This window comes from Electrona antarctica, assembly GCF_951216825.1.
Source record: "Electrona antarctica genome assembly, chromosome: 14".
Lineage (NCBI taxonomy): Eukaryota > Metazoa > Chordata > Actinopteri > Myctophiformes > Myctophidae > Electrona > Electrona antarctica.
In genome coordinates, this window is record NC_136795.1 from 46,016,124 (window position 1) to 46,042,247 (window position 26,124).

General features: G+C 44.1%; 3 protein-coding genes across 3 annotated transcripts in view; all 3 read left to right on the forward strand.

Moving 5' to 3' along the window:
- The first annotated feature begins 3,471 nt into the window (after positions 1 to 3,471).
- On the forward strand, positions 3,472 to 7,801 carry LOC306937535 (uncharacterized protein). Its single transcript, XM_079521368.1, has 2 exons — positions 3,472 to 3,946; positions 5,847 to 7,801. Exons 1-2 carry the CDS (start codon positions 3,769 to 3,771, stop codon positions 6,839 to 6,841), a joined length of 1,173 nt encoding a protein of 390 aa, XP_079377494.1. The 5' UTR covers positions 3,472 to 3,768; the 3' UTR covers positions 6,842 to 7,801.
- Positions 7,802 to 10,937: 3,136 nt separating this feature from the next.
- LOC306937532 (uncharacterized protein) lies at positions 10,938 to 15,791 on the forward strand. The gene is made up of 3 exons (XM_079521365.1): positions 10,938 to 11,049; positions 11,262 to 11,467; positions 12,512 to 15,791. Exons 2-3 carry the CDS (start codon positions 11,308 to 11,310, stop codon positions 13,555 to 13,557), a joined length of 1,206 nt encoding a protein of 401 aa, XP_079377491.1. The 5' UTR covers positions 10,938 to 11,049; positions 11,262 to 11,307; the 3' UTR covers positions 13,558 to 15,791.
- Positions 15,792 to 18,308: 2,517 nt separating this feature from the next.
- LOC306937518 (testis-expressed protein 2-like) overlaps positions 18,309 to 26,124 on the forward strand; it is a 40,518-nt gene continuing 32,702 nt past the window's right edge. Inside the window, 1 exon segment of the mRNA XM_079521348.1 lies at positions 18,309 to 19,180. The gene's annotated coding sequence lies outside the window, so the exon portion shown is untranslated.

Genomic DNA, 26,124 nt, shown 5'->3' on the forward strand with positions numbered 1-26,124 from the left:
ACTTTAAATATAAATCTAAAATATTGAACCAAGAGCAAAACAAAAAAAGCCCACATCATTAAAGACACCAGCCAGACACCGCCCATACCCTGTTCCAACTACTCCCTTCCAAAAAACGCTACCAGAGCATCAAATCTCGCACCACCGGACCCTCAGGCATTCAGGCTGCTGAACAGCTGACCTTGCACTGTACGCACTTTACATTGCACTTTGCTGATAGATATCATCATCATTATTATTATTATTATTCTGAATGTATATTAAAATACATTTAGAGTAGAATTGTTGTCGTTATGCTAATTAATTCCTCCCAGGCTCCCACTGCAGTTGTATACAACTGGCTTATACCTCCCCACTGAGAAAACGTAGCTACCCCTCCCGTTCAACATTCCCCTCTGACAGGCGACGCCTCAGCCTGTAGGAGTAAGTGCAGTGACAAACATCACCCTCCCCCCGCCCGGCTTCCCTGCCCAAACGAATGTTAAAATATTCTATCTCTATATAGTATTTCCAACAACACAGTGGTGAAAAGCATTCTTGACATTCTATTTGCCACCTAATCTTTAAAGAGAAAGAGATAGATCAGACAAAGAAAGATACAATCTCCTGATGTAGCTTTTTGAGTTAAATCTCAATGTAGCCCCTTTTACCCCTTATGAATTATGGGCAGGGCCCCTAAGTTCTTTTAACTTAAAAGTACCTAGCAGTTTTAATCTTTTAAATATAAACTTGAGTTCCCACTAATCCCACAATCTACTCACTCGACAGTGAAAGGTCTCACTAGGGGGGCGTAACGCATGTGGAGGTACACGCTATCCCCCCCACCTCCTGAAAAAATACAATACATTAATGGCTGAATATATAAATCTGAAAACGAAAGCAAATAATAAATAAAATGGATGAGGATAAGGAGAAATTAACTGAAATGGAATCGAATTGACCAAATTCAATGATGTCTCCCAGGGCCTCTGCCTACAGGCAGGTATGTGTGACACAAAGTAAACATGTCAGTGCAATTCTAAATGAAAACGCTATTATGATAGAGAATGAGAAAATGAAAAGGGAAACTATTAGAGAACTGTGTGAAAAAAAATGTACCAGAAAATTAATATAAACAAATCCAAGTTGCATGCTTCTCCTTGATTCCATACAAATGAATGGTGGGGAAAGTACTAAACATGAGGTGAGTTGTGTAGGGGTAAATCACCAGGCCCTGATGGCCTGCCTAATGAGTTCTATCTCTCTTGTACAAACAAATTAGTCGATCTGCTAGTCTCTGCTTATAATGATGGAATCAGGGAAGGCAAAATACACTCATCCTTCTGTCATGGAGTTATATTGCTTATACAAATCACACCTGTGTGAAGTGAGGGGTGCTCTTATCAATCATATGAAATGTAAGATGACAACTGAATTTATGTGATGTGTAAAAGCCCGAGCTGAAGTAAAACAGTTGCACTGTTTAGAAAAGTCGATTTCCTCAGACACGTATGATTTAAATTATCCTTTCATTGTCAATGGCAAATGTGACACGTGTTGTGACAAAGCTGTATATAGGAGGGGCTAGGACCCCTCAAAAAGGGTCCTCGTATAACTTAGATAATTGGAGACGTGAGACACAAGATTATAAAATACTTGCAATACACTGCATAGACAGCACAGGACACCATAAGTAGTAGCCTTGCCGAGCCATGAGGCCCATAGGGCAGGAGCCTATCTCCTGTTTCTGTAGCCATGAGGCCCATAGGGCAGGAGCCTATCTCCTGTTTCTGTAGCCATGAGGCCCATAGGGCAGGAGCCTATCTCCTGTTTCTGTAGCCATGAGGCCCATAGGGCAGGAGCCTATCTCCTGTTTCTGTAGCCATGAGGCCCATAGGGCAGGAGCCTATCTCCTGTTTCTGTAGCCATGAGGCCCATAGGGCAGGAGCCTATCTCCTGTTTCTGTAGCCATGAGGCCCATAGGGCAGGAGCCTATCTCCTGTTTCTGTAGCCATGAGGCCCATAGGCCAGGAGCCTATCTCCTGTTTCTGTAGCCATGAGGCCCATAGGGCAGGAGCCTATCTCCTGTTTCTGTAGCCATGAGGCCCATAGGGCAGGAGCCTATCTCCTGTTTCTGTAGCGTGAGGCAGCTTGATGTACAACACTCTAACCACAAGCCTCTGAGCTGGACACCATGCAGGACACCATACCTGTTGAATAAGTTTGACCCCTCAAGATCTCCATTATGCTCAAAATGTAAAGACAAAAATGGTACTTATATGCACTGCTTTTGGGACTGCTTGACAATCTCCAAATTATGGTTCTTTATTTCCAAAGAGTTTTTTTGTATGTAACATTGAAATGAAACTAGGTCTCTTTATGCTCAGCCTTCCAGGACCGGACCATGTCCCTGAACCCACCTAATGTTATGCTTCTTCAAAAATTATTAGTTCTGGCCAGACAATGTATCCCTTTCAATTGGATTATGGATAAACCACCAACACACACAACACAGTGGCACCGAGATAATGGAGATAATGAGTGCTAGGTCTAAAGGCAATGAAGACATTTTCACGAAAATATAATATAGGCTAATACCGGTACTTGACCTCGGTTGTCCTTAGCTAAAGGTAGACGTGACATGATTGAAAACCCTGGTCAACGAGAACAGTAACGCCTGGTTTGTCTCAATATAGCTGATGAATTGTTTTGAAACATTACAAGGAAATGCTTGATGTGTCTTTGTATAGCTGATGTAGCCTATTGCTCTAATGAACTAATACAAAAACAACCAATGATCTTTTCCCCCCCTTTATTTCTACTTTATTGTGTTTATTGTTTTGTTTTTTGATGTATTGAATGTAGGTGATTTATTTTTGTCTTTTTAAAAAAAGAAAAAAGGGCGACACTATGATTGAATGACTCATGTGTATTGTATAACCTAAACTGCCCAAATGAATAAACATTACAAAAAAGAACAGACATGTGGGATAATCTGGGGATTTTATAATATATAATAGGGTATGCAAATTAGGAATTGTTTATTGTAAATTTAGACCAGAAAAAGGCTTTTGATTTAATTTCCAGGGAGTATTTGTGGAAGGTCTTAAAGGTATGGTTTTAATCAGGATTGTATTAATTTGATTAAATTGGTGTACGCTGAATCCACAGTTCAAGTAAATGTAATTGGAGTTTTAACAAAAACCTTTGCAATTAAGAGGGGGTGGAAGCATCAAAGGGATTTAAAAAATTTGAGGACGTCACTGGAGAAGATTTTGATAGTGTGCTGAGGGAGGAATTCACACTACAGTTTACTCAGACTCAAGTGACTGTCTGCTGGGATCATAGATATATATATATCTATGGCTGGGATCACTAGGGTGGACACTGTTTTACTTTACTTTACGATAAACGAACTGTGGAGGGCAGTATTGCACTAGATTGCTAACCTCGCCTCGCCAGGTTTACTGGGTTTACTAGATTGCACAGCCTGCCGGAAACTCTGCCGGAAACCAAAATAAGGAGGACAGCAGTGCTTCGCTGGGTTCTGTGCTTACAATCAAAATATTATACGTTTGATGTTCTGCAGTGCACAGCCCTGCTGTGTGTACTTGTTTTCGCGACATTCTGTGTAAAGAGTGTCAATCTGCACATTTGTAATTTCTACACAGGGGTTAGTTCAGAGACTACAACTTGTTGTGGGTGGCCAACAGGGAAACAACAACATCACACACTTCTCTGTACAGAAATCATCCACTGATCTCTGGAGATCAGATCAGATCTGACGACATGTTACACCTAAGCGCCTTCGTGTCGGAGCGACTGTCCGCCGCGGTTGTGGACATCTGTGGAGAGGTGGAGAAGACCCTGTCCTTGTACCGGGTGGAAGTGTCCAGGTCCAGAGAGGAGATCTGTCTCCTGCGGCAAGAACTGGGCCTTATCAGAGACCACAACACCACAGGCCTGTGTGAGTGAATGAATGACCACTTTTCCACGAACAACTTTGGTTCTAGAATAGCGCGGAAACATGACTGATACGAGCGTCATGTGAACCATGGCTAGTTCTAGAATAGCTCTAACGCGTAACGCATTAGAGCTATGGACCAGAGCTAGTTCTAGAACTGGTTCTGTGCTTTTCACGGAACGGGCGGCCATTTTTTTTGTTCCAGTTTATCCGAAACGGCCATAGACATCCTGACAAATGTGTTGAGGTCAGCACATTTTGGGCACATTTGGGCAAGTGGCTATGTGCAAAACGAATGCTTGGAATGGATTCAGAATCATGAAAAACCCCTAGTTTGACATGTCACATGCTACTTAAAGCAAAAGGAAAATTTGACATTTTTGCCAGCCATAGGATGTTAATGGTAGGGTCACAACAAACCCCTATAAAAAAGATTGCCCAATACAGCCGGTCAGCAAGTGGATTCATGAATGTATGTATATAGACAATATTTTAGGCCAATACAAAAGACTATATACCAAAATGACCCGCTTTAAACAAAAGAAGCCTGTCGGCTGCCGGACTAATAATACTGAAAATAGACACACAAAAAGAAAAAAAAAACAATCACAAGGCAGCTATTTTCACAGAAAATAGGGCACCCCCTTCTGAAATGTTGCGGGCTTAAAAAATATATTTATTTATTTTGTACAATAGGCTACAATATTATATAATTGAAGTACACATACTCCTGAAATGTACCAAGTAACGGTATTCAAGTAAATGTACTTAGTTACCGTCCACTGAATATAATATCAATGTTATATCGATATCACTAATGGTTTGAGTTCTTTATTGTTGCATCTTGTGCAAGAGTACAACATAATGTTGCACTCTTGTTGTCCTTCAGAAATTGCACACTATAAATGCGGCACATCTCTGTCTGCGTGCATGTGTGTGTGTGTGTGTACGGTTGTAATGCACGTAACTCGAGAACCGCTTGCCCCATGACTTCAAATTCAAATTCGACACACGCGTTCCACACCCCCACAGGGAGTGCAGTGCCAGGCCTCGAGTCGGTGGCATGCACCGTTTTCCAGAACCACCACAAAAGGCTCTGGTCAGGCTCTGCCAGTGGGTCTAATTAGGCCATGTCCTCTCACCTGTGCAATTTCCAGCCTCTGCCTCAGCCAATTGATTGCCATGGCAACCCCACACCTGCCAATTGATTGCTTAACCAGTCCACTTTTCACAGTCAGTTTGCACTCTTCAGACACAGGCACATACACAGATCTCCATGTGGGACACAGACAGATAGTTAAAATGGGTGCTACCGTGCTATGACAACGGGTATTATTAGGTTCCCAAGTTGCATCGTTCCCAAGTATTGATAACAGTCAAAGCGGGTGCCCAAGTACTGTAGGCCGGTGGCTGACGGGCACGTACAGGTCTAGTACATTCAAAAGAAAAAAACAGGCTGAACACAAAAGACACTACTAACACTACTAGGCTAATAATAACGGTAGAGAGATATGTGAGACTAGATATTGTTTAAGATTTTCAATATATTTATATCATGATACGGCATGAGAAGTGTTTTTCCTAGCGTTTAAAGGCTTCTATTACATTATGAAAATGACTGAACACTCCTGACCGTTCTAGCTGTTCTAATATTTGCCTGTCCCCACTTAGTTATTACCGGTATATAGCCATTAGTGATAATTATTTATCAAAAATATATTTAGCAGTAGTCATCCCCAAAATCGAGGACATTTCAGTGTAGATTGATTGGGGTCCCAAGGATTCATTAAAAAAAATCTAATGAGCTTTCTTGAGCCATTCACCCAGCAAGTTGTGTTTAAAGTTTTTAAACGGACCGAGTGTCTAACTTTCCCCCACTGTCTCCCCCTGGCTGCAACTGTAGATCCTATCGAGGGCACAAGCACCATACCAGACCACGCGTACATCCCCTTCCTGCAGGAGAAGGGCCGAGGACCCCCGGCGTTCCCGGGCTCCCTGGGGGCACCACTTGAAAAGCCAGAGAAGTCAGAGGACCACAGTGTGGGGCGTGAGTTCCTTCCAGGGCCTTCAGAAAAGACTGAACATGAGGTGTGGAACAGCTGCATGACTCGGCCAAACCTCGAGACGCTAAAAGAAGAGCAGGACGAGTTTATCATCACGACAGAGGTCGGTTCCTCTCCTGATGGTGTGAAGAGCGAGCCATGCAACCGAGATGGAGCAGAGTTTACATACGTACTGTCCACCGATGACGACGGCAGTGATGAGAAGTGGATGATGGGCGATGAAAGACAGCGCTCTTGTGATAAGAATCAGACAGTAAATATGCTAAACGTGGAAACAGGAGTCTCAAAAATCGAAACATCGAAAAACGTTTGCCCCGTGTGTGGCAAGGCTTTTCACTATGCAAGCGCTTTAGTTAAGCACATAAAATCGCACAACAACAAATGCGGCGTTTGTGGGAAAACCTGCGCATCCACGAAAGAGTTGTTAAGTCATTTAAAAGGCGCCCACAGCAAGTCGCATTTTTGCCACATTTGCGGAAGAACCTTCTCAAAGCACTGCTTGATGATCGTGCACGCCAGAGCGCACACGGACGTACGGGAGCACGCGTGCGTGGTCTGTGGAATGGCGTTTTTCAGGAAGGACCACCTGGTGATGCACATGAGGACTCATTCCGGGGAGAAGCCGTATGCGTGTGACATCTGCGGCAAGGCGTTCAGCCAGAGCCAGAATCTGACCATCCACAGGAGGAGTCACACAGGAGAGAAACCATACCAGTGTTCCGCGTGCGGCAAACTCTTCAGCACAAGCAGTCAGCGCAACAGTCACATGCGCAACCAGCATAATTCGGACGAGGGACCGCACCCCGCAAACGGTTTAGGCAAAGCGGACAGCTGACGAGACACGAGAGGACGACGCACGCACTCCACGCAGGAGAGAGACCCTACGCTTGTGACCGTTTGTGGCCTCACTGGCCTGCGGTATAAATCTGCTCAGAACCTAATAGTGCACTTAAAAAACCACAAAACATTATAAATAAATACAGTATGTATCATTTCTACCGCAGGGGATTCAAGTACAGTAACATCGCACATGGAACATGCCATACAATAAAACCAGAAATTTAAAGCACAAAGACTTGTTTACATCAACCCTGACACCGGTATCTCTTCCAAGGCCATGGGCATCATGAACTCCTTCGTTAACGACATCTTTGAGCGCATCGCCGGTGAAGCCTCCAAACTGGCTCTCTACAACAAGCGCTCCACCATCTCATCCAGGGAGATTCAGACCGCCGTCCGCCTGCTGCTCCCCGGTGAGCTGGCCAAGCACGCCGTGTCTGAAGGCACCCAGGCTGTGACCAAGTACACCAGCTCCAAGTAAACTATTCTCTCTGCTCTAAACACAACGGTCCTTTTAAGGACCACCCATCTTTTCCAAGAAAGAGTTTATCCAAATGCTATGAAAAGCAAAATGACCAACTATTACAGAGCTTGACAAATAAACCAGTTTGTCCAGGTCATGAGACATTCACGTGAATCTGTCTCTGAGATGACATGGTTTCATTGTGATTTGGCAGGACAGAAAAGAGGGTTTTTGGAAATAAAATGTGAACTGTTTAAAGAATAATAGTGTGCTTGCATAATTGAAGAAGGAAGTGATGACTGCCAAAAGTTTAAATGTTTTAACTAAATCATAATATGTTGAATTATGGGAAATAATGAAAGATAGGCTAAGATATTACTTTAAATGTAAATCTAATATATTGAACCAAGAGCAAAATGAAAAATACAATATATTAATGGCTGAATATATAATTCTGAAAACGAAAGCAAATGAAATGGATGAGAATAAAGATAAATTAACTGACATTAACATTCTAGTTATAGTGACTCATAGGAATAGACTATGTGACAACCAGATATAGTCTGGTGACCACCGGTGAGACGGGTGACAGCCGGAATGTAGACGGCACCCCGGGAGCAGTATGGGTTTGCGCCCCCATCCTGCATCCTCCGTGAGGAGGAAGCCCAAAAAACCTTCAGTGAGGCCTTTAGGAGGGCCATTCGAGCTGCAAGCAGAGCCTGCAGTGCCACTGTTTCCCAGAACCATTGTGGCTCAAGAATCCACCACTCCTGAATGAAGTGTGGTGCTGGGACTGGAGTCTGGTGCAACGCACAAGTCCTGGCTGCACCTGGTGAGAGCAGGAGTGGACCTGGTGACTGGTGAGACGTAAGGAGGGGCACGGACAGAAGTCAACCACAGAGCCTAGTCCCTCCACATGCCAGAATTGTGCCTCCCAGCCCCGGCAGAGTAGTTCCGGAGTGGTTCCTCCAACGGGTTGTGTGGCCCTGGTCTTTCCCTAGTGGGTCTGATTGAGGGTAGCTACTGGGACGTAAGTCGGGACTTGATCACCCCGGCTGGGTCACCTGAGTGAGGGGTATGATGTTCGTGAGACCCGAAACCCTGATGACCTTGGGATGCATCACTGAGGATACGTCCCAGATGCATCCATGCGATGTATTTTCGTTCTGAAATTGAATCGGAATTGACCAAATTGAAATTATGTCTCCCAGGGCCTCCACCTACAGGCAGGTATGGTTGACATGTCTCTAGCAATGCACATTGTCTAATAAATATACATAAAAATAAACTCAAGTTTCTTTTTAAGGCTCGAATGGCCCTCCTAAAGGCCTCATCGAAGGTTTTTGGGCTTCCTCCTCACGGAGGATGCAGGCAGGGGCTCTAACCCATACTGCTCCAGGGGTGCCGTCTACATTCCGGCTGTCACCCGTCTCTCCGGTGGTCACCAGACTATAACTGGTTGTCACATAGTCTATTCCTCTATGAGTCACTACAAACAGAATACCTCAGAACGAAAATAACATCGCCTGGATGCAACTGGGACGTATCCTCAGTGATGTATCCCAAAGTAAACATGTCAGTGCAATTCTAAATTAAAATGGTGTTATGATAGAGGATGAGAAAATGAAAAGGGAAACTATTTGTAACTGTGTGACAAAATCTACCAGAAATGTAGACATGCTTACATGCTTTCCTTGATTACATACAAATTACTAAACATGAGGTGAGAGAAGCAATAGCCCATTGTAGGGCAGCTGAGAGGCATGTTTTCGTAACATGTTTTTTTGGGACCCTTATGGTGTCTAGTTACGATTTCTTCTTGTTGCCCGGGTCAACCAGGTTATTTTTAGTCAGTGGAGAAGATTTGGATAGTGTGCTGAGGGAGGAATTCACAGTTACTCAGACTCAATGTCTGAGTGACTGAATGGACTAGTCCAGGGGTGCCCACACCTTTATGACGTGAGATCCCCTTTCAAAATGACCAGCTCAACAAGATCTACCCACTGAAAAAATAAGTGTACCATTGCTGAAAATAGTTTAAATATATAATGTACCTGGGGGGGCTTTGGAATAGGGAGGGGGGAGAAATTATGACAAATGTCAAAATATGTCGGCCCCCCCCCCCCCCCCCCCCCCCCGTATTTAACTTAAACGCCCAATGCATTCTCAATGGCAATAGCACAAACTTTGCCATGCTACTAGTCCTACATACTTGCACCTAGAAACCCCATTCAAACGGTGGACATGTTTGCCTGAAAATACATCTTTGAAATGTTTCATAGTTTTAGAAATATAGTGCTTTCAAATTTGAGAAATTTATAATGGGCCTCAATGGCAGCTCTATGGCACATCAAAACATTACTTTCACCTAGAAACTCTATTCACACATTTTATAATTCAGCTTACTGTGGAGACACATGCTGGAACTTTTTACTTTGAAATGATTTGCAGTTTCTGAGTTATTTAACTTAAACGCCCAATGCATTCTCAATGGCAATAGCACAAACTTTGGCATGCTACTAGTCCTACATACTTACACCTATAGAAACCCCATTCAAACCTATTTAGGTTCATCTTACGGTGGACATTTTTGCCTGAAAAGAAATCTTTGAAATGTTTCATAGTTTTAGAAATATAGTGCTTTCAAATTTGAGAAATGTATAATGGGCCTCAATGGCAGCTCTATGGCACATCAAAACATTACTTTCACCTAGAAACTCTATTCACACATTTTATAATTCACCTTACTGTGGAGACACATGCTGGAACTTTTTACTTTGAAATGATTTGCAGTTTCTGAGTTATTTAACTTAAACGCCCAATGCATTCTCAATGGCAATAGCACAAACTTTGGCATGCTACTAGTCCTACATACTTACACCTATAGAAACCCCATTCAAACCTATTTAGGTTCATCTTACGGTGGACATGTTTGCCTGAAATGGAATCTTTGAAATGTTTCATCGTTTTAGAAATATATAGTGCTTTCAAATTTGAGAAATTTATAATGGGGCTCAATGGCAGATATTGGCACGTCAAAAAAGCACTTTCACCTAGAAACTCCATTCACACATTGTATAATTCAGCTTACTGTGGAGACACATGCTGGAACTTTTTACTTTGAAATGATTTGTAGTATCGGAGTTATTTAACTTAAACGCCCAATGCATTCTCGATGGCAATTACACAAACTTTGGCATGCTACTTGTCCTACATACTTACACCTAGAAACCACATTCAAACCTATTTAGGTTCATCTTACGGTAGACATGTTTCCCTGAAAAGAAATCTTTGAAATGTTTCATAGTTTTAGAAATATATAGTGCAAGGACACTTCGACACCAACTCTGGGGGAGCCCGGGTTCGAACTGGCAACCTAGGGAGTTACCATCCAGCCACTCTACCCCCTGAGCCACCGCCGCCCTGTTTTGGTTTGGTTTGACTATAGTTTATGACAGAATGGAGAGAGAAAGCTAAATTCATTGACAAAGTACATTTGGAATGTGTCACCCATCCTACACACCCTACTAGTCTATTGGGGACAAGGGAATGGAATCACTGGTGGACACGGTTTTAATTTACTTTACGATAAGAGGGCAGCATTGCATTGCACTAGATTGCACGGCTTGCCGGAAACCAGAAGAAGAAGAGATCGTCCACCGGAAGAAGCGCTGGCTAAAGTAAAGACTGCTCACAACGGCCCACTTATGCCCACTACAGACAGACAGCTGCTTACGCCGGTGTGGGCTCTTTGTTACAATCAAACTATTATATTAAAAGTTTGCTCTGCAGTGCACAGCCCTGCTGTGTGTACTTGTGTATTTTAAGGTTGTTTTCGCGACATTCTGTGTAAAGAGTGTCAATCTGCACATTTGTAATTTCTACACGGGGTTCGTTCAGAGACTATTTGTGTTGTGGGGGAAACAACAACATCACACACTTCTCTGTACAGAGTCAGACATCCACTGATCTCTGGAGATCAGATCAGATCTGACGACATGTTACACCTCGGCGCCTTCGTGTCGGAGCGGCTGTCCGCCGCGGTTGTGGACATCTGTGGAGAGGTGGAGAAGACCCTGTCCTTGTACCGGGTGGAAGTGTCCAGGTCCAGAGAGGAGATCTGTCTCCTGCGGGCCCTTCTCCGAGACAACACCACAGGTATGTGTGAGTGACTGACCACTTTTCCACGAGAACAACTTTGGTTCTAGAACTCGTTCCGTGCTTTTCACGGAACCGGCGGCCATTGTTTAGGTTCCAGTTGAGTTTATCCGAAACAACTTTTAGGGTTCTGAAAAAATATACAGACTGCCTCGTCGCTAGCACGGTGCTAACATGCTAAAGCTTGTAATGTAAACAATGGCTGGTACGGTACTACTAGCTCTGGTCCATAGAAGGAGCGGGAGTGTTTGCTTAAAAAAAAGCTATTAAAACTATTAAAAGTGTACACATTTCAAAGCACATATATATTAATATAAATGCAGTGGTGCTGTGTTGAAATTCCTAAAATAATAATTCTGTAAACAGACACTAAAAAAAGCTATTCTAAACATTCATTATTTGAAACAGGGCAAACCATTCCGAAATGTTGCGGGCAAAAAAAGGAGAAAACAAATGTGAAATATATAACAACAATATTTGTTTATTAAATGTATAACAAAGAGAAAAAAAATACAATACTACATAATTGAAGTACACATACTCCTAAAATGTACTCACGTAACGGTATTCAAGTAAATGTGCTTAGTTAGTAGTTACTGTCCGTCCACCACTGAATATAATATCATCAATGTTATATTGATATCACTCATGGTTCGAGTTCTTTATTGTTGCATCTTGTGTGCCGGAGCAAGAGTACAACATAATATGTTTGTCGGCTTCTTCAGAAATTGCTGCAGCATACATTCAAAAGGAAAAAAACAGGCAAACACTACTAGGCTAAGGGTAAAAACAGGCAAACACAAAATACACTACTAACACTACTATTAAGGGTGCAGACATATGTGATATTGTTTGATTTTCAATACATTTATATCATGATACGGCATGAGAAGTGTTGTTTTTCAATCAAATGAGTGTCCATGAAATCGTAGTGGAGAAGGCCTGCCAGCAAGTTGTGTTTAAACGGACCGAGTGTGCCGTTTTTGTTTGTTTCTGCGTTGATAGCTAACTACCCCCACTGTCTTCCCCTGGCTGCAACTGTAGATCCTCTGGAGGGCACAAGCACCATACCCGACCACGCGTACATGCCCATCCTGCAGGAGAAGCTCCGAGGACCCCCGGCGATCCCGGGCTCCCTGGAGGCACCACGTGAGGAGTCGGAGGACCACAGTGTGGGGCGTGAGTTCCTCCCAGGGCCTTCAGAAAAGACTGAACATGACGTGTGGAACAGCAGCATGACTCAGCCAAACCTCGAGACGCCGCAACTAAAAGAAGAGCAGGACGAGTTTATCATCACGACGGAGGTCGGTTCCTCTCCTGATGGCGTGAAGAGCGAGCCGTGCGACCGAGATGGAGCGGAGATGGAGTCTACGTACCAATCACGGTCCCCCGATGACGCCGGCAGCGATGAGGAGTGGGTGATGGACGATGATTATGAAAGACAGCGCTCTTGTGATGAGAATCAGACAGTAAATATGCTAAACGTGGCAACAGTTCTCAGTGATGGTCATGAGGAGGTGGGAGCCGCAACAACATCGTTTTGCGGTAATTCGAGAAACGTTTGCCCCGTGTGCGGCAAGGAGTTTGAATACACACGCACTTTAATGAAGCACATAAAAACGCACAATAACAAATGCGGCGTTTGTGGGAAAGCCTGCACATCCACGGACGAGTTGTTAAGTCATTTAAATGGCGCCCACAGCAATTGTCATTTTTGCCACATTTGCGGAAAAACGTTCTCAAAGCAATGCGTGATGATCGCGCACGCCAGAGCGCACACGGACGTACGGGAGCACGCGTGCGACGTCTGTGGAAAGGCGTTTTTCAGGAAGGAGCACCTGGTGGTGCACGTGAGGACTCATTCCGGGGTGAAGCCGTACACGTGTGACATCTGCGGCAAGGCGTTCGCCCAGAGCCAGAATCTGACCATCCACAGGAGGTGTCACACAGGAGAGAAACCGTACCAGTGTTCCGCATGCGGCAAATTCTTCATCACCAGCAGTCAGCGCAACAGTCACATGCGCAACCAGCATTCGGACGAGAGACTGTACACCTTAAACGGTTTAGGGTTAGGCAAAGCGGACAGCTGACGAGACACGAGAGGACGAAGGAAAGAGACCGTATGCTTGTGACCATTTGTGGCCTGCGGTATAAATACTTTTTGAAAAGCCTATGGGGAAAATGAACAGGGAATTATTTCCTGGGCCACTCGTCGTTGGGGCGGGACTACACCGCTCTATTGGTATAACTTTATTAACCAATTCTGGGCGGGAACCCCTTTTGGTGTTTTACCCCCTCAGGCCAGGAACCCATTTTTGGGTTCTGTACAGTATGTACAGTATTCAAAAATGTAAAATATTTGATGCTGCAATATTTGAAGTTTTTCAGAAAACCTAGGTCAGGATTTAGAGGCGTTTTTAGAATCGGTCTCAGGCCTAAATGGGTTAAAGTGTGTGTGTGTGAGAGAGAAAAATATCAGATTTTACTGATTGCTATAGACTTTAGAGTGTTTGTTCAGCTACAGAAAATGCATTTTCAGGGTGTGACGTGATGTGATGTGTGAGTGATGACACAGAAGTGAGCAGACAAACATTGGACCTGGAAAACTAGTTAAATGGGTAAAGTTGATACATGGGTTTGGCTGCAATTGGCAACCCGCCTGAAAATGTATGTTCTGCTTACCAACGAGCTGGAGAGACGGCGAGACGGCTGTTACTGAACAAACCCTCTGTGGCAATGATTCCGATTAGAATACACAAACGTTTGACTTTATTCTACTACAATATCTATACTATACTTTGTGGACATTGCAATGACACTTGCAATGTAATCCAGGCCAAGGCTCACAGCTGTTTCTCTGTTTGTTCAGAGTGGGTTGGGTTATGCCCATGGGCAATGTCTAAAAGAGGTTTTGTTTACTTTTTGTCAGCATATTGTTTAAGGATACTTTGTGGACATTGCAATGACTAATGTATTCACATTTCACAGTATGTAGAATGGGTACATTTCAAAGAAAGTACAGGTCATTACGAAAACTGCTGCGAGGATAAAACCAGAAATTAAAAGCACTAAGACTTGTTTACTTGTTCACTTCATCAGGATTGACACTTGCTGAAAATAGCAAGCTCACTGCGACGTGTTGTGAGCTTGTAGATCTGTTTTCAGCATGCAACCAACTAAGTGTAAAATGACTTGTCTTTTACTTATACTGGATCTCTTGTCTACGTCTAGTTTTTATTTGCTGACGAAATTGTCATATTTTGTCAAAGTTTTATTCATCATGGCTTCGTTTTTTTTTCATCAGTGAAATAAGGTAGTCGACAAACTTTTTTGATCATAGTATTTGTTAACGAAATCAACTCAAGGACCCGAATGGGTCCATCGGTATTGTAATTGTATAGCAGACGAGAAGTCCACATACCAGCTGTGACGAATAAAACCAGTTCCGGGAACGGTTCCAAATGTGATTGAACAGATTCCCGTTCCTCAAGGTTGGAGTCCAGTCCCAGATCCCAACCTTATTTTATCTTTGGGTAAAAGATAGGCGATAATTTGGTGAAATCTTTTGAAAATTCCCAACGTGCCCAGAATGGGAATGCCGGGCGGAGAAAGTGTTTCATAAAAAGTCTGTATGTACATAATTGGTGGCCTGATATCTCAGAGGTGAGTTGATGTAAAAGTGTCACATCAACTCTTAAGACTTGTAAAAGTCTTATCTTTTTTTTATTTAAGTTTGAATTGTATATTTCATTTTGATAATATTGTCTACGTTTTTTTTTTTTCAATTTAAGTTTGAATTATAATAAATCATGATAAGATTGATTTTGTGTTTTTTTTTTTCATGAATTTTCAAGTCAGGTTAAAAACATACATTTCCACAGGGCTATACTGCTGCACACCTGTAGCCTGGCTAATAAGCCAGACCGAATCAGCCGTTGGCAAAACAAAACAACACACGACAGTGTGATTTGAGTCTGGCTTATTAGCCAGGCTAGCACACCTGTAGCCTGGCTAAAGCCAGACTCAAATCACACTGTCGTGTGTTGTTTTGTTTTGCCAACGGCTGATTCGGTCTGGCTTATTAGCCAGGCTAGCACACCTGTACTGATTATTAGTATCATAAGATTATTATTAAACATTAACATAAGATTATTATCATAAATTATAAAAAAAGACTAAGTTCTAAAAAATAATTGTATTTATTTGTTTGTTTCCTTTGTATTAACTTTGTATTTTGTTTATTTTCTTAAAGGCTAGGCAAAATAAGCTTCGGCTTCAGCCTAGACCTTTTCGGTGCCACCTCTTTGTAAAGACTTAAATGCAAAATGATGAAACGTAACATGTAAATGTAGAGCACCGAAATAAACAATTCATTCAAGTATGTTTCATGCTTTGATATCTGGTGATTCTGCAGTGGCCCGTGTTCATCAAATGAACACTAGGTGGTGCTGCTCGACTACTTGGTGTGAGTCTCATACAATGCAGTGGTGAGTATGCTTTTTACATTTCTCAAGCCCAGATCATCATATCCAAAAGACAATTTAAAAAAAAGAAATGTGGAGAAGCAGCATTCAGTTTTTTTTTTAAATCAAGGCACAGCTGAAGACGTTTGTTTGTTGCTGCCTTTTCGTTTTAGATTTCTGATTAGCCTTCAATATTAGGCTAGCATACTCTGGTGATGATAAGAAATGGGGTTGACTTTAATGACTTACAATTACAATTTACAATTTAGGCATTTAGCAGACGCTCTTAATCCAGAGCGACTTACAATAGGCAAGAACAAAAAGCATGGGAATACATCACATATGTAAAAAAATGCATTTATCGCGAAACATGCGTAAGCTAAGACCGTGACTAGAACATATCTATATAATGACACTATACATATAAACTATAACTAGAACATATCTATATAATGACACTATACATATAAACTACACATATATGCTATACTATGCTGTACATATATACTATGAAGTGCTATGACTACATACAATGCACTTATTGTGCTGTCTACATGACATGCTATAAGTCTGTTTCAAATGCTATATAAGTCTAAGAAGTGCTGTCTAAGGGGGTAGGGTAAGTGCTATGGGCCATGATGGAGTCTGAAAAGGTGGGTTTTCAGACTACGGCGGAAGATCGGGAGTGATGCTGCAGTTCTGATTGCAACGGGAAGTGCATTCCACAGTTTTGGGGACAGAAGGGAGAAGAGTTTGGGACGTGTGGAGCGTTGTCCCGGCGTTTTTAGTGAGGGTACTTCCAGCTTCCCTGCGTTGGCTGATCTGAGTGCGCGGGAGGGTTTGTAGGGTTCAATCATGCTGGCAAGATATGGGGGAGCCATACCTTTGGTTGCTTTAAATGCCAACATCAGAGTTTTGTATTCTGTGCGGGCAGCGACCGGGAGCCAGTGCAGGGAGCGGAGCAGGGGGGAGACATGTGAGAATTTTGGCTGGTTGAAGACCAAGCGAGCTGCGGCATTTTGGATCAGTTGGAGAGGCTTCAGTGCACATGCCGGTAGGCCAGTAAGGAGAGAGTTACAATAGTCAAGTTTTGACAGGACTGTTGTCTGGATTAGGAGCTGGGATGATTCCTGGGTGAGGAACGGTCTAATTCGTCGTATGTTATAGAGTGTGAACCTACAGGATCGAGTGACAGCTGTGATGTGAGTTTTGAACGAGAGCTGACTGTCCAGGACAACACCAAGGTTCCTGGCTGTTGGGACAGACGTTACCAGGGCGTTGTCTACGGAAATAGTTAGCTCCCGCATCGGGCAGGACTTAGCTGGGAAGAAGAGAAGCTCAGTCTTGTCTGGGTTCAGCTTGAGGTGGTTGGAGGACATCCACTGTGAGATGTCAGCCAGGCAAGCAGTGATGCGCTCTTCCACCTGGGTGGCAGAGGGGGGGAAGGATAGAAACAGTTGTGTGTCATCGGCATAACAGTGATAGGATATATTGTGGGCAGAGATGATAGTGCCAAGGGATTTAGTGTACAGTGAGAAAAGGAGGGGACCAAGTACAGATCCCTGTGGGACCCCAGTTTGGAGGGTTCGGGGGGATGATAACAGACCTTTCCAGGAGACCTGGTAGGTCCGGTCGGTGAGGTAAGAGGAGAACCACTTTAGTGCCGTCCCGCCGATGCCTAGATCCGCTAGGGTGTCTAGGAGCAGCTGGTGGTTCACTGTGTCAAATGCTGCTGATAGGTCTAGGAGAATCAGGACTGCAGAGTGGGAAGCAGCCTGGGCAGCATGTAGTGCTTCTGTGACTGCCAGCAGGGCAGTTTCTGTGGAGTGGGCTTTGAGCCTGGACTTGAGCCTGATGTGGGTGAGACAGTGAACCTGAGGGCAGGGTGAAGGTCAACTAGTATTGTGCCCATAGCTGAAGTCATGCTGTGGATTTGAACACAAAGTTGTGTAATCCATTATTTATCACCCAAAAAAACCCACGTCTGGCCAATAAGGCTCACAGCTGTTTCTCTGTTTGTTCAGAGTGGGTTATGGGGTTGACTTTAATGACTTGAGCCTGATGTGGGTGAGACAGTGAACCTGAGGGCAGGGTGAAGGTCAACTAGTATTGTGCCCATAGCTGAAGTCATGCTGTGGATTTGAACACAAAGTTGTGTAATCCATTATTTATCACCCAAAAAAACCCCACGTCTGGCCAATAAGGCTCACAGCTGTTTCTCTGTTTGTTCAGAGTGGGTTGGGCTAGGTTTTTTTGGTAGGCCTAGTAAGTCTAGCAGTCAGTAAAACATAAATAATATTAATAATAAAAAACAGGTTACATGTTTCAAGACTAAAATAAAACTTTGTTTGAAAAACATTCTCAGCTGTAGGCTACTTGTGTTAATAAGTAGGCCTAATTTATTCCCATGATGATGTATAGTCTACTCTGTGACAGTGATTTTGCCCCTTAAAAAAAGTCCTGTGCGTGATCGAGTGTTCCAAATTCCAACATAATCTGCGTATGCTTTTAGGACTGCAGTAAAGAGTGGAGAGAGAGGGGGGTGGAGAGACAGAGAGAGACGAAACTCACGATGCTCTGTGTTTTGACGCAACATATAGTGAGTGAGAGAAAATGTAGTGTAGTGTAGGCCTACTGTCACTGTAGACACTTGAATACTGACGTCTCTCTCTCTAATCTGGCTTAGTTTCGCTTTGTCTGCCTGTGTGTGCACAGCCTAGTGCAGGCAGCCTGCAGCGCGCCCGCGGGATCCCAATAATCAGATTATTCTACGTGTTGGGTTAACGTTCTCTCCGGGTCTATCTCTACTAAACTGAAGGCTAGAGAGACATGCGCGACGGGACGGCATGACCACCACCACGTCCCCGCTTTTCTTCAATTCATCCCGAGTCAGACAGAGATATACTACTAGTAGAACATATGTTTATTCAGAATGCTGAACTGCAAGTGAAGCTAGAATATGTGACTAGAGAGCTGCGTTGTTGTGTTGTGTGCAGACAGTCGCTCCAGCCTCCAGTCCGCGCGGTGCAGTACAGAATGAAAGCATGCAGCCATCATCACCATCATTTCCCCTGCAGTGCCGTTGTTGGACTGTCACTGCTGCAGATGCACTTCCAAAACAGACTACTACTACTAGTGAAGTGAACGCCGTTCTATCTAGACCTCATCTGAACAACTTCTATCACTGTCTGTAGTCCACGAGCAGTGCAGTGAGTGCACAACCTGTCGGATACATGGAATAAACGTGCAGGTGAGTTAATATTTTATTTAATGTATTGTTGTCCAAGTATACAATACAGCCTATAAGAATCAAATAGCTCCAATGAGTGTTTGTCTCTTATTGGAGGGGGAAATTACACGAGCAATGTGAGATTCATTTTGTAAAATAGGGGAGAGTGCCTTCATTTAAAATAGAATAAAGCAATTATAGGCTATCTCTTATAGACTAAAACTGCTGTTCATAATAGTATGTTGATTACATGCATTTACATCAGACAGTAGCCTACAGTACAGAGACACAGACCACAGCATGGTTTGTACTTCACGAAACATTTCATCAAAATAAAAACTAAATTATAATAAAACACCATCCTCTGGGATCATTTGGGGTTATAGTGTCCTAGTTTGAGGGGAGGATTATACATTTAGACAGTGTCTGGCTCTCTGGAACATACTGTAATACCGAGGGGTTCCGGTCCAGATTATAAAATGTCTCTCATATGCTATTAAAAATGTCACTATGTTTAATTGAGGAAGGACTATTATGCTCATACAGGTTTCTCTCTCTTCACGGTCGATCTGTCGGAGCTATGGCACACACTCACACAGAGAGTTTATGGAATAATCAAATCGTGTCAGATGATGGGGATCCCCGACCCTGAGTTAACAACAAAAAGTCACTTTCACCTAGAAACTCCATTCTCACTTTTTATAATTCAGCTTACTGTGGACACATCAAATGCAGGTTTTAGCAGAATGAGCAGAGAGTCTGTCTGGGAAACAGAATCAAGGTCCCCAGTTAGACCTGTGTACCCATTTAGGCCTGTCGAAATAAATAAAAAGTCTTCTGAAAGAATTCAAAGATTTGTGCCACATTTTCACGATTTTTCAAAAAATAGCAGACCTACAAGCTCGTAGCGCGCCACCCATCTATTTTTCAATAGCTAAAGTATAACGTAATGCTTAGTTAAAACACCAAAACGGGTTCCCGTCCCGAATGGGTTTTAAGTGTCCCAGAGCACACAGTCCCCCCTGCATGCCCTGCACACAGTCCCCCCTGCACACAGTCCCCCCTGCACACAGTCCCCCCTGCACACAGTCCCCCCTGCATGCCCTGACCATCTGAGATAGCCTGGAAAACTAGACCAAGATACTGCCAGTGTCTGGCCATGCCAGGCAACATCTACGCTGAGGGGCCCTCTCAAGGACCCCTGGGGGTCCCCAGCCCCCACATTGTTGAATCTATAGTGTGCTGCGGATGACCTGCAGGGACACACAGGGTCTGCACAGCTTTTGAAGGGCATTTTCTTTGCTCCCATCATCCACTGGTTTTGGTCAGGTGATAGCAAACGTCAAGGAGGTGTATTTTAAGTTAACACAACCTAAAAAGAAAAGTTGCACCTTGTTTGAATGGCATTGTGTAAAAAAACTATATAGATTTGACCTATGTGACCTTAGAACAGATAATATCCACACAATGCCAATCCTCTCAGAATTCCTTGTATAAATGACAAAAATATCTGTGTGATTGACTGACTGATTCTTATAGAGCTAAATATATGAGAAGATCCATCCATCTCCTATCGCTTAACCAGTCGGGTTGAAGAGGTACCACTTCCAGCAGAGGTGTGCGTGCGTGCGTGCGTGCGTGCGTGCGCGCGGGATCCTGCAATGAGACATTACAGCAGTTATCCTTCATGCATCTGTCATGGTTTTGTAATGTACTGCCCACTGCCCGGTAGAGTCAATGTGCAACTGTGCCACGGTTGCCAGAGAAAAGCACGAGTCGGTGCAGAGTCACAGAACAGAACGGAACATATGGGCCTGGAGGGGTCAGTCAGGGCTGGGATATATGCAGCCTGATTGCAACAGCTGGCACAAAGGACTGTGTGGGTAGGTCGACCGGCTTCTCTTACATAAGCGTTTGTAGTTACTACTACCATGTGCTGCTATACACACTATTCTAAAATACAGACTCAGACATTATAAGGCTAAAAGGATAACACAAAAAGGTCCTGGGGGCGTGTTTCTATTGTGGTCCTATGTATTTAATTGATCAAACAAAACTAGCACAATAGAACACTACATGTTGTCATAGTCATCAACAAATGCAAAACACTATGCACAAAGGTGAAACAGGAAAAAACAGTGAATGACAGGCTCCTTTCGATGGGAATTTACATTTACCACACGTTGTGGTCTACCGATTCGGGCCAATTTTGGAATAAACTAGTGATTGTCTCCACCAGGCAGAAGGCATGGGGAGAGAGTATGTTTTGCACTCCGTCCGTCCATCCGTGTGTGTGTGTGTGTGTGTGTGTCCGTCCGTCCGTCCTTCCGTCTGTGACCAGCTAATCTCCGGCACCGTTAACCCGGTCGATGCCAAATATTGCACACACACTCCCTGGATGCCAACGATGAACCTCTGCCCCGAAAATTTCCAGAACGGCCTGTTATAGCGCCACCAGGAGGCCGCTTTGTGCAAAACAAGTTTTTGGACAGTACACCTACAGATTTTGTCCAAACATCACGCAAATTGGTACACAGTCTCTCTAGAGCAATTCAACGAAACGGGTCTTTCAGATTTCTCAGACTCCATCCTGATTGGCTAAGATTGGCTTCCAAAGTTCGCAGGAGTGCTCAGTTTCAAACAAAATGCTGCAAATCATGAACACATCGTGTGATTTCCGTGAAATTGTGCACGCACATTCCCACTAGGCCGAGGAAGAAATGCCACATGAACATTTTCAACTCAGCCTCATGGTGGCGCTATAACTGGCCGAAAAGTGTTTTGACCTCTAACTGCACGGATCTGTGGATAACTTTGTATGCCAACTCCCTAGAGGCCAAGGAAAAACCTTTGCCTGGAATTTTTCACATCTGCTCTTTATAGCGCCACCAGGAGGCCGACATATGTAAAACACATTTTCTAATATTACTCCTTCAGAATTTATCCAAATTTCACGCAAGTCGGTACACATCTTCTTCATAGTCATGTAATCAAGACGGGTTTGTTTGATTTCTCATCATCCACCCTCATTGGCTACGATTGGCTTCTAAACTTTTCAGGAGTAGCCCGCTTTGTACCCGTTTTGTACAAATCGCCACAACTGCTCAACGCAGCGTCCGATTGTGGTGAAACTGTGCATGCATATTCCCACTAAGCTTTGGAAGAAATGCCACTTGACAGTTTTCAAATCAGCCTCATGGTGGCGCTACAACAGGCCAAGCCGTGTCACACACACACACACACGTTTATATTGCTCCTAAACATTTTGCCAAACATCACACACACACTCCTATCCTCCTGGTGGAGACCTGTGCCCAGAAGGGCACTTTTTCTAGTTTGCATCTTTTATTGGATGGTGTCAGGAGGACATTCCACATTTTGGTAGCAGAGTAGTAGAATGAGCATTGTCCCATGTTTGTCCTATATTATGGTACCAGATCCCAGGTACCGGTCGTTCCCTCTATAGTGTTTTTTAAGCTGTGGGTTTCACTCACTTAGGAGAAGTAGTTAGACATGTATGAGGGTATTTAAGGCACTGTCCCTTTGACTATCTTAAATACCAATCCTATTTTTATTTACCTACATATAGCGTCCCTATTCTGGCAGGGGAACATTCGGCCAAAATAGCAGATCTACAAGCTCAAAACATGTGGCGACGCGACGTGTCATGAGCTTTTAGATTGCTTGTAGTAGACATATTTTGTGTAGCTTAATAACAGGAGCTAGCAGTATAGTGGACTCCGGTGGTTTCAGTGGTTTTAAAGAATCCTGCCTCTGATGAATAAATAAGAGAAAAAAAGCTGCTTTTTTTTTAATCTATAATTTTTATCCCATGACTTTGTAACCCATTTTTCACCCCTGTGTCAATTATCTAATGTGATCCTGGGCTCTACTAACCTGACTCCGCCAGATGGGGCAGCAGAGAGTACACTGGGTTCCCCCCTCCTGCTCCCATCTGGGAACTCTCAGGCAGACTTGATGCCCGGCCACAAAACGGCCTGGCCAATCAGCAGGTTAGGGCTCTACAGACCCTCCGCCAACCTAGTCCCCATATATGGGGGACATTTGGAGAGCAACGGACTTGAACTCATGCTTCCTTCATGCCTGAGTGTCCAAGTTGCTCCTTTACACCTGACAGGGGGGGGGGTTCCCTGGTTGGACGTATAGCGTGTGGAAGGAACACGTTATTCCAACCAGTTCCTTTCCCCTCCATCAGGCGCCCCGGCTGGCCAGGGGGAGGCAGTTTAGAGACCAGGATTACTGCATGTTTTTTTGTGAGGGTACCTCTCTCTCTCTCTCTCTCTCTCTCTCTCTCTCTCTCTCTCTCTCTCCCCCCCTCTCCCTCTCTCTCTCTCTCTAAAGCACTCTGGTGGGTATCATCAACAACTCCCTTACGGTTGCACTTTACGTTCCTCCAGCTACAGAAAACCACTCACTCTGACCGGCTGCCAAATCTCTGCTGCTGACTCAATTTCACTGAGAGGAGGAGAGGAGGGGAGATTTCCTCCCTTCTCTCCCTGTCAGCATGAATGGATCCAAAGTGACTCTGTCTGAAGTACAAATTGATTGGGATAATGTAGGGGGGGGGTGCGCGTGCGTGCGTGCGTGCGTGCGTGCGTGCGTGCGTGCGTGCGTGCGCGTGTGTGTGTGTGTGTGTGTGTGTGGGGATATCTTTGGCACAGTGCGCACAGTGGGCATTCCTTTTGGCTGACATAGCAGCAGGCAGCGAACGCAGGCTGGCACTGTGCCAGCAACGCTTCCTTGTAGTAAACGGCGAGAGGAGATCGATTATGATAAAATGATGAATGAACTGTACTTGGCTTTGTGACGGCAGATAAGTGGTTTTGGTCCTCTTCATTTCATTGCGTTAACAACATTAGGTGGACTTTCGAAGGTGTGCGTTTGGGTATGGATTTTGAAAGGAAATGTTGGATCGGTGTGTATGATCAAAATGAATAGGCTATCAAATATCTAAATATTGAATCAAGAATCTTAGCAAGGGTTTTTTAATTGTCTCCACCAGGCCGAAGGCATGGGGAGAGAGTATGTTTTGCACTCCGTCCGTCCGTCCGTGTGTCCGTCCGTCCGTGTGTCCGTCCGTCTGTGAACAGCTAATCTCCGGCACCGTTAACCCGGTCGATGCCAAATTTTGCACACAAACTCCCTGGATGTCAACGATGAACCTCTGCCCCAAAATGTCCAGAACAGCCTGTTATAGCGCCACCAGGAGGCCGCTTTGTGCAAAACAAGTTTTTGGACAGTACACCTACAGATTTTGTCCAAACATCACGCAAATTGGTACACAGTCTCTCTAGAGCCATTCAACGAAACGGGTCTTTCAGATTTCTCAGACTCCATCCTGATTGGCTAAGATTGGCTTCCAAAGTTCGCAGGAGTGCTCAGTTTCAAACAAAATGCTGCAAATCATGAACACATCGTGTGATTTCCGTGAAATTGCATGCACATTCCCACTAGGCCGAGGAAGAAATGCCACGTGAACATTTTCAACTCAGCCTCATGGTGGCGCTATAACTGGCCGAAAAGTGTTTTTACCTCCAACTGCACGGATTTGTGGATAACTTTGTATGCCAACTCCCTAGAGGCCAAGGAAAAACCTTTGCCTGGCATTTTTCACATCTGCTCTTTATAGCGCCACCAGGAGGCCGACATATGTAAAGCACATTTTCTAATATTACTCCTTCAGATGTTATCCAAATTTCACGCAAATCAGTACACATGCTCTCCATAGTCATGTGATCAAGACGGGTTTGTTTGATTTCTCATAGTCCACCTTCATTGCCTACGATTGGCTTCTAAACTTTTCAGGAGTAGCCCGCTTTGTACCCGTTTTGTACAAATCGCCACAACTACTCAACGCAGTGTCCGATTGCGGTGAAACTGTGCATGCATATTCCCACTAGGCTGAGGAAGAAATGCCACTTGACAGTTTTCAAATCAGCCTCATGGTGGCACTACAACAGGCCAAGCCGTGTCTCTCACACACACACACACACACACACACACACACACACACACACACACACACACACACACACACACACACACACACACACAAAACATGTTTATATTACTCCTAAACATTTTGCCAAACATCACACACTCCTATCCTCCTGGTTTTGACCTGTGCCCAGAAGGGCACTTTTTCTAGTTTATATATATATACTCACGCAGCCTCATTATTGCAGTCCACCATTATTGCAGTGCACCTGAGATACAGTATGAAGACAGTCATACTGACAGAGACAGGCCGATCAGGAGCAAAGCAATGCTCTCTAGCTTGGCTGCAGGCTACGTAGGCTAACTGTTTCATGCCTTCATATTCACATGAGGATGAAATGACAGTACGTTTAGTGAGGATCAGGAGCATGTTTAGCCACTGACTCTCTCTTTCCTCCTCGATCGGCACATCACAAAGTGAATTGGACACTATAGTCCTCTATGCCTGATGTAGCTCCATCAGGCTCCACATGCTAGCTTGACCTCTGTGTGTGTGTGTGTGTGTGTGTGCGTGCGTGCGATAGATTAACCTTATACCATCTCTGAACTGCACAGCTGTAAGCAAATCAAATCACAACTCTACACAACCGCTGCAGTATACAGCATGTACAGTAGATCTATGCATTGTGTGTGTGTGTGTGTGTGTGTGTGTGTGTGTGTGTGTGTGTGTGTGTGTGTGTGTGTGTGTGTGTGTGTGTGTGTGTGTGTGTGTGTGTGTGTGTGTGTGTGTGTGTGTGTGTGTGTGTGTGTGTGTGTGTGTGTGTGTGTGTGTGTGCATTATTGCTCTGGAATGCTCTCCCTTCAGTTGTTAGAGAAGCCCACTCTTAAATCTTCTCCAAGACTATCTTTTGTACTCCCCCCCCCCCCCCCCCCCCCCATAGCTTTGTTAATCTCATTGTTGTGTCCACCTCTTCTTATCTTGTGGTTTTAATACTGTTTAATACCAA

Coding starts and splice junctions, on each gene's coding strand:
- LOC306937532 (XM_079521365.1), top strand. CDS start 11,308: ATGTTACACCTCGGCGCCTTCGTGTCGGAGCGGCTGTCCGCCGCGGTT. Junction 11,468..12,511: donor TCTCCGAGACAACACCACAG/GTATGTGTGAGT, acceptor CTGCAACTGTAG/ATCCTCTGGAGGGCACAAGC.
- LOC306937535 (XM_079521368.1), top strand. CDS start 3,769: ATGTTACACCTAAGCGCCTTCGTGTCGGAGCGACTGTCCGCCGCGGTT. Junction 3,947..5,846: donor CCACAACACCACAGGCCTGT/GTGAGTGAATGA, acceptor CTGCAACTGTAG/ATCCTATCGAGGGCACAAGC.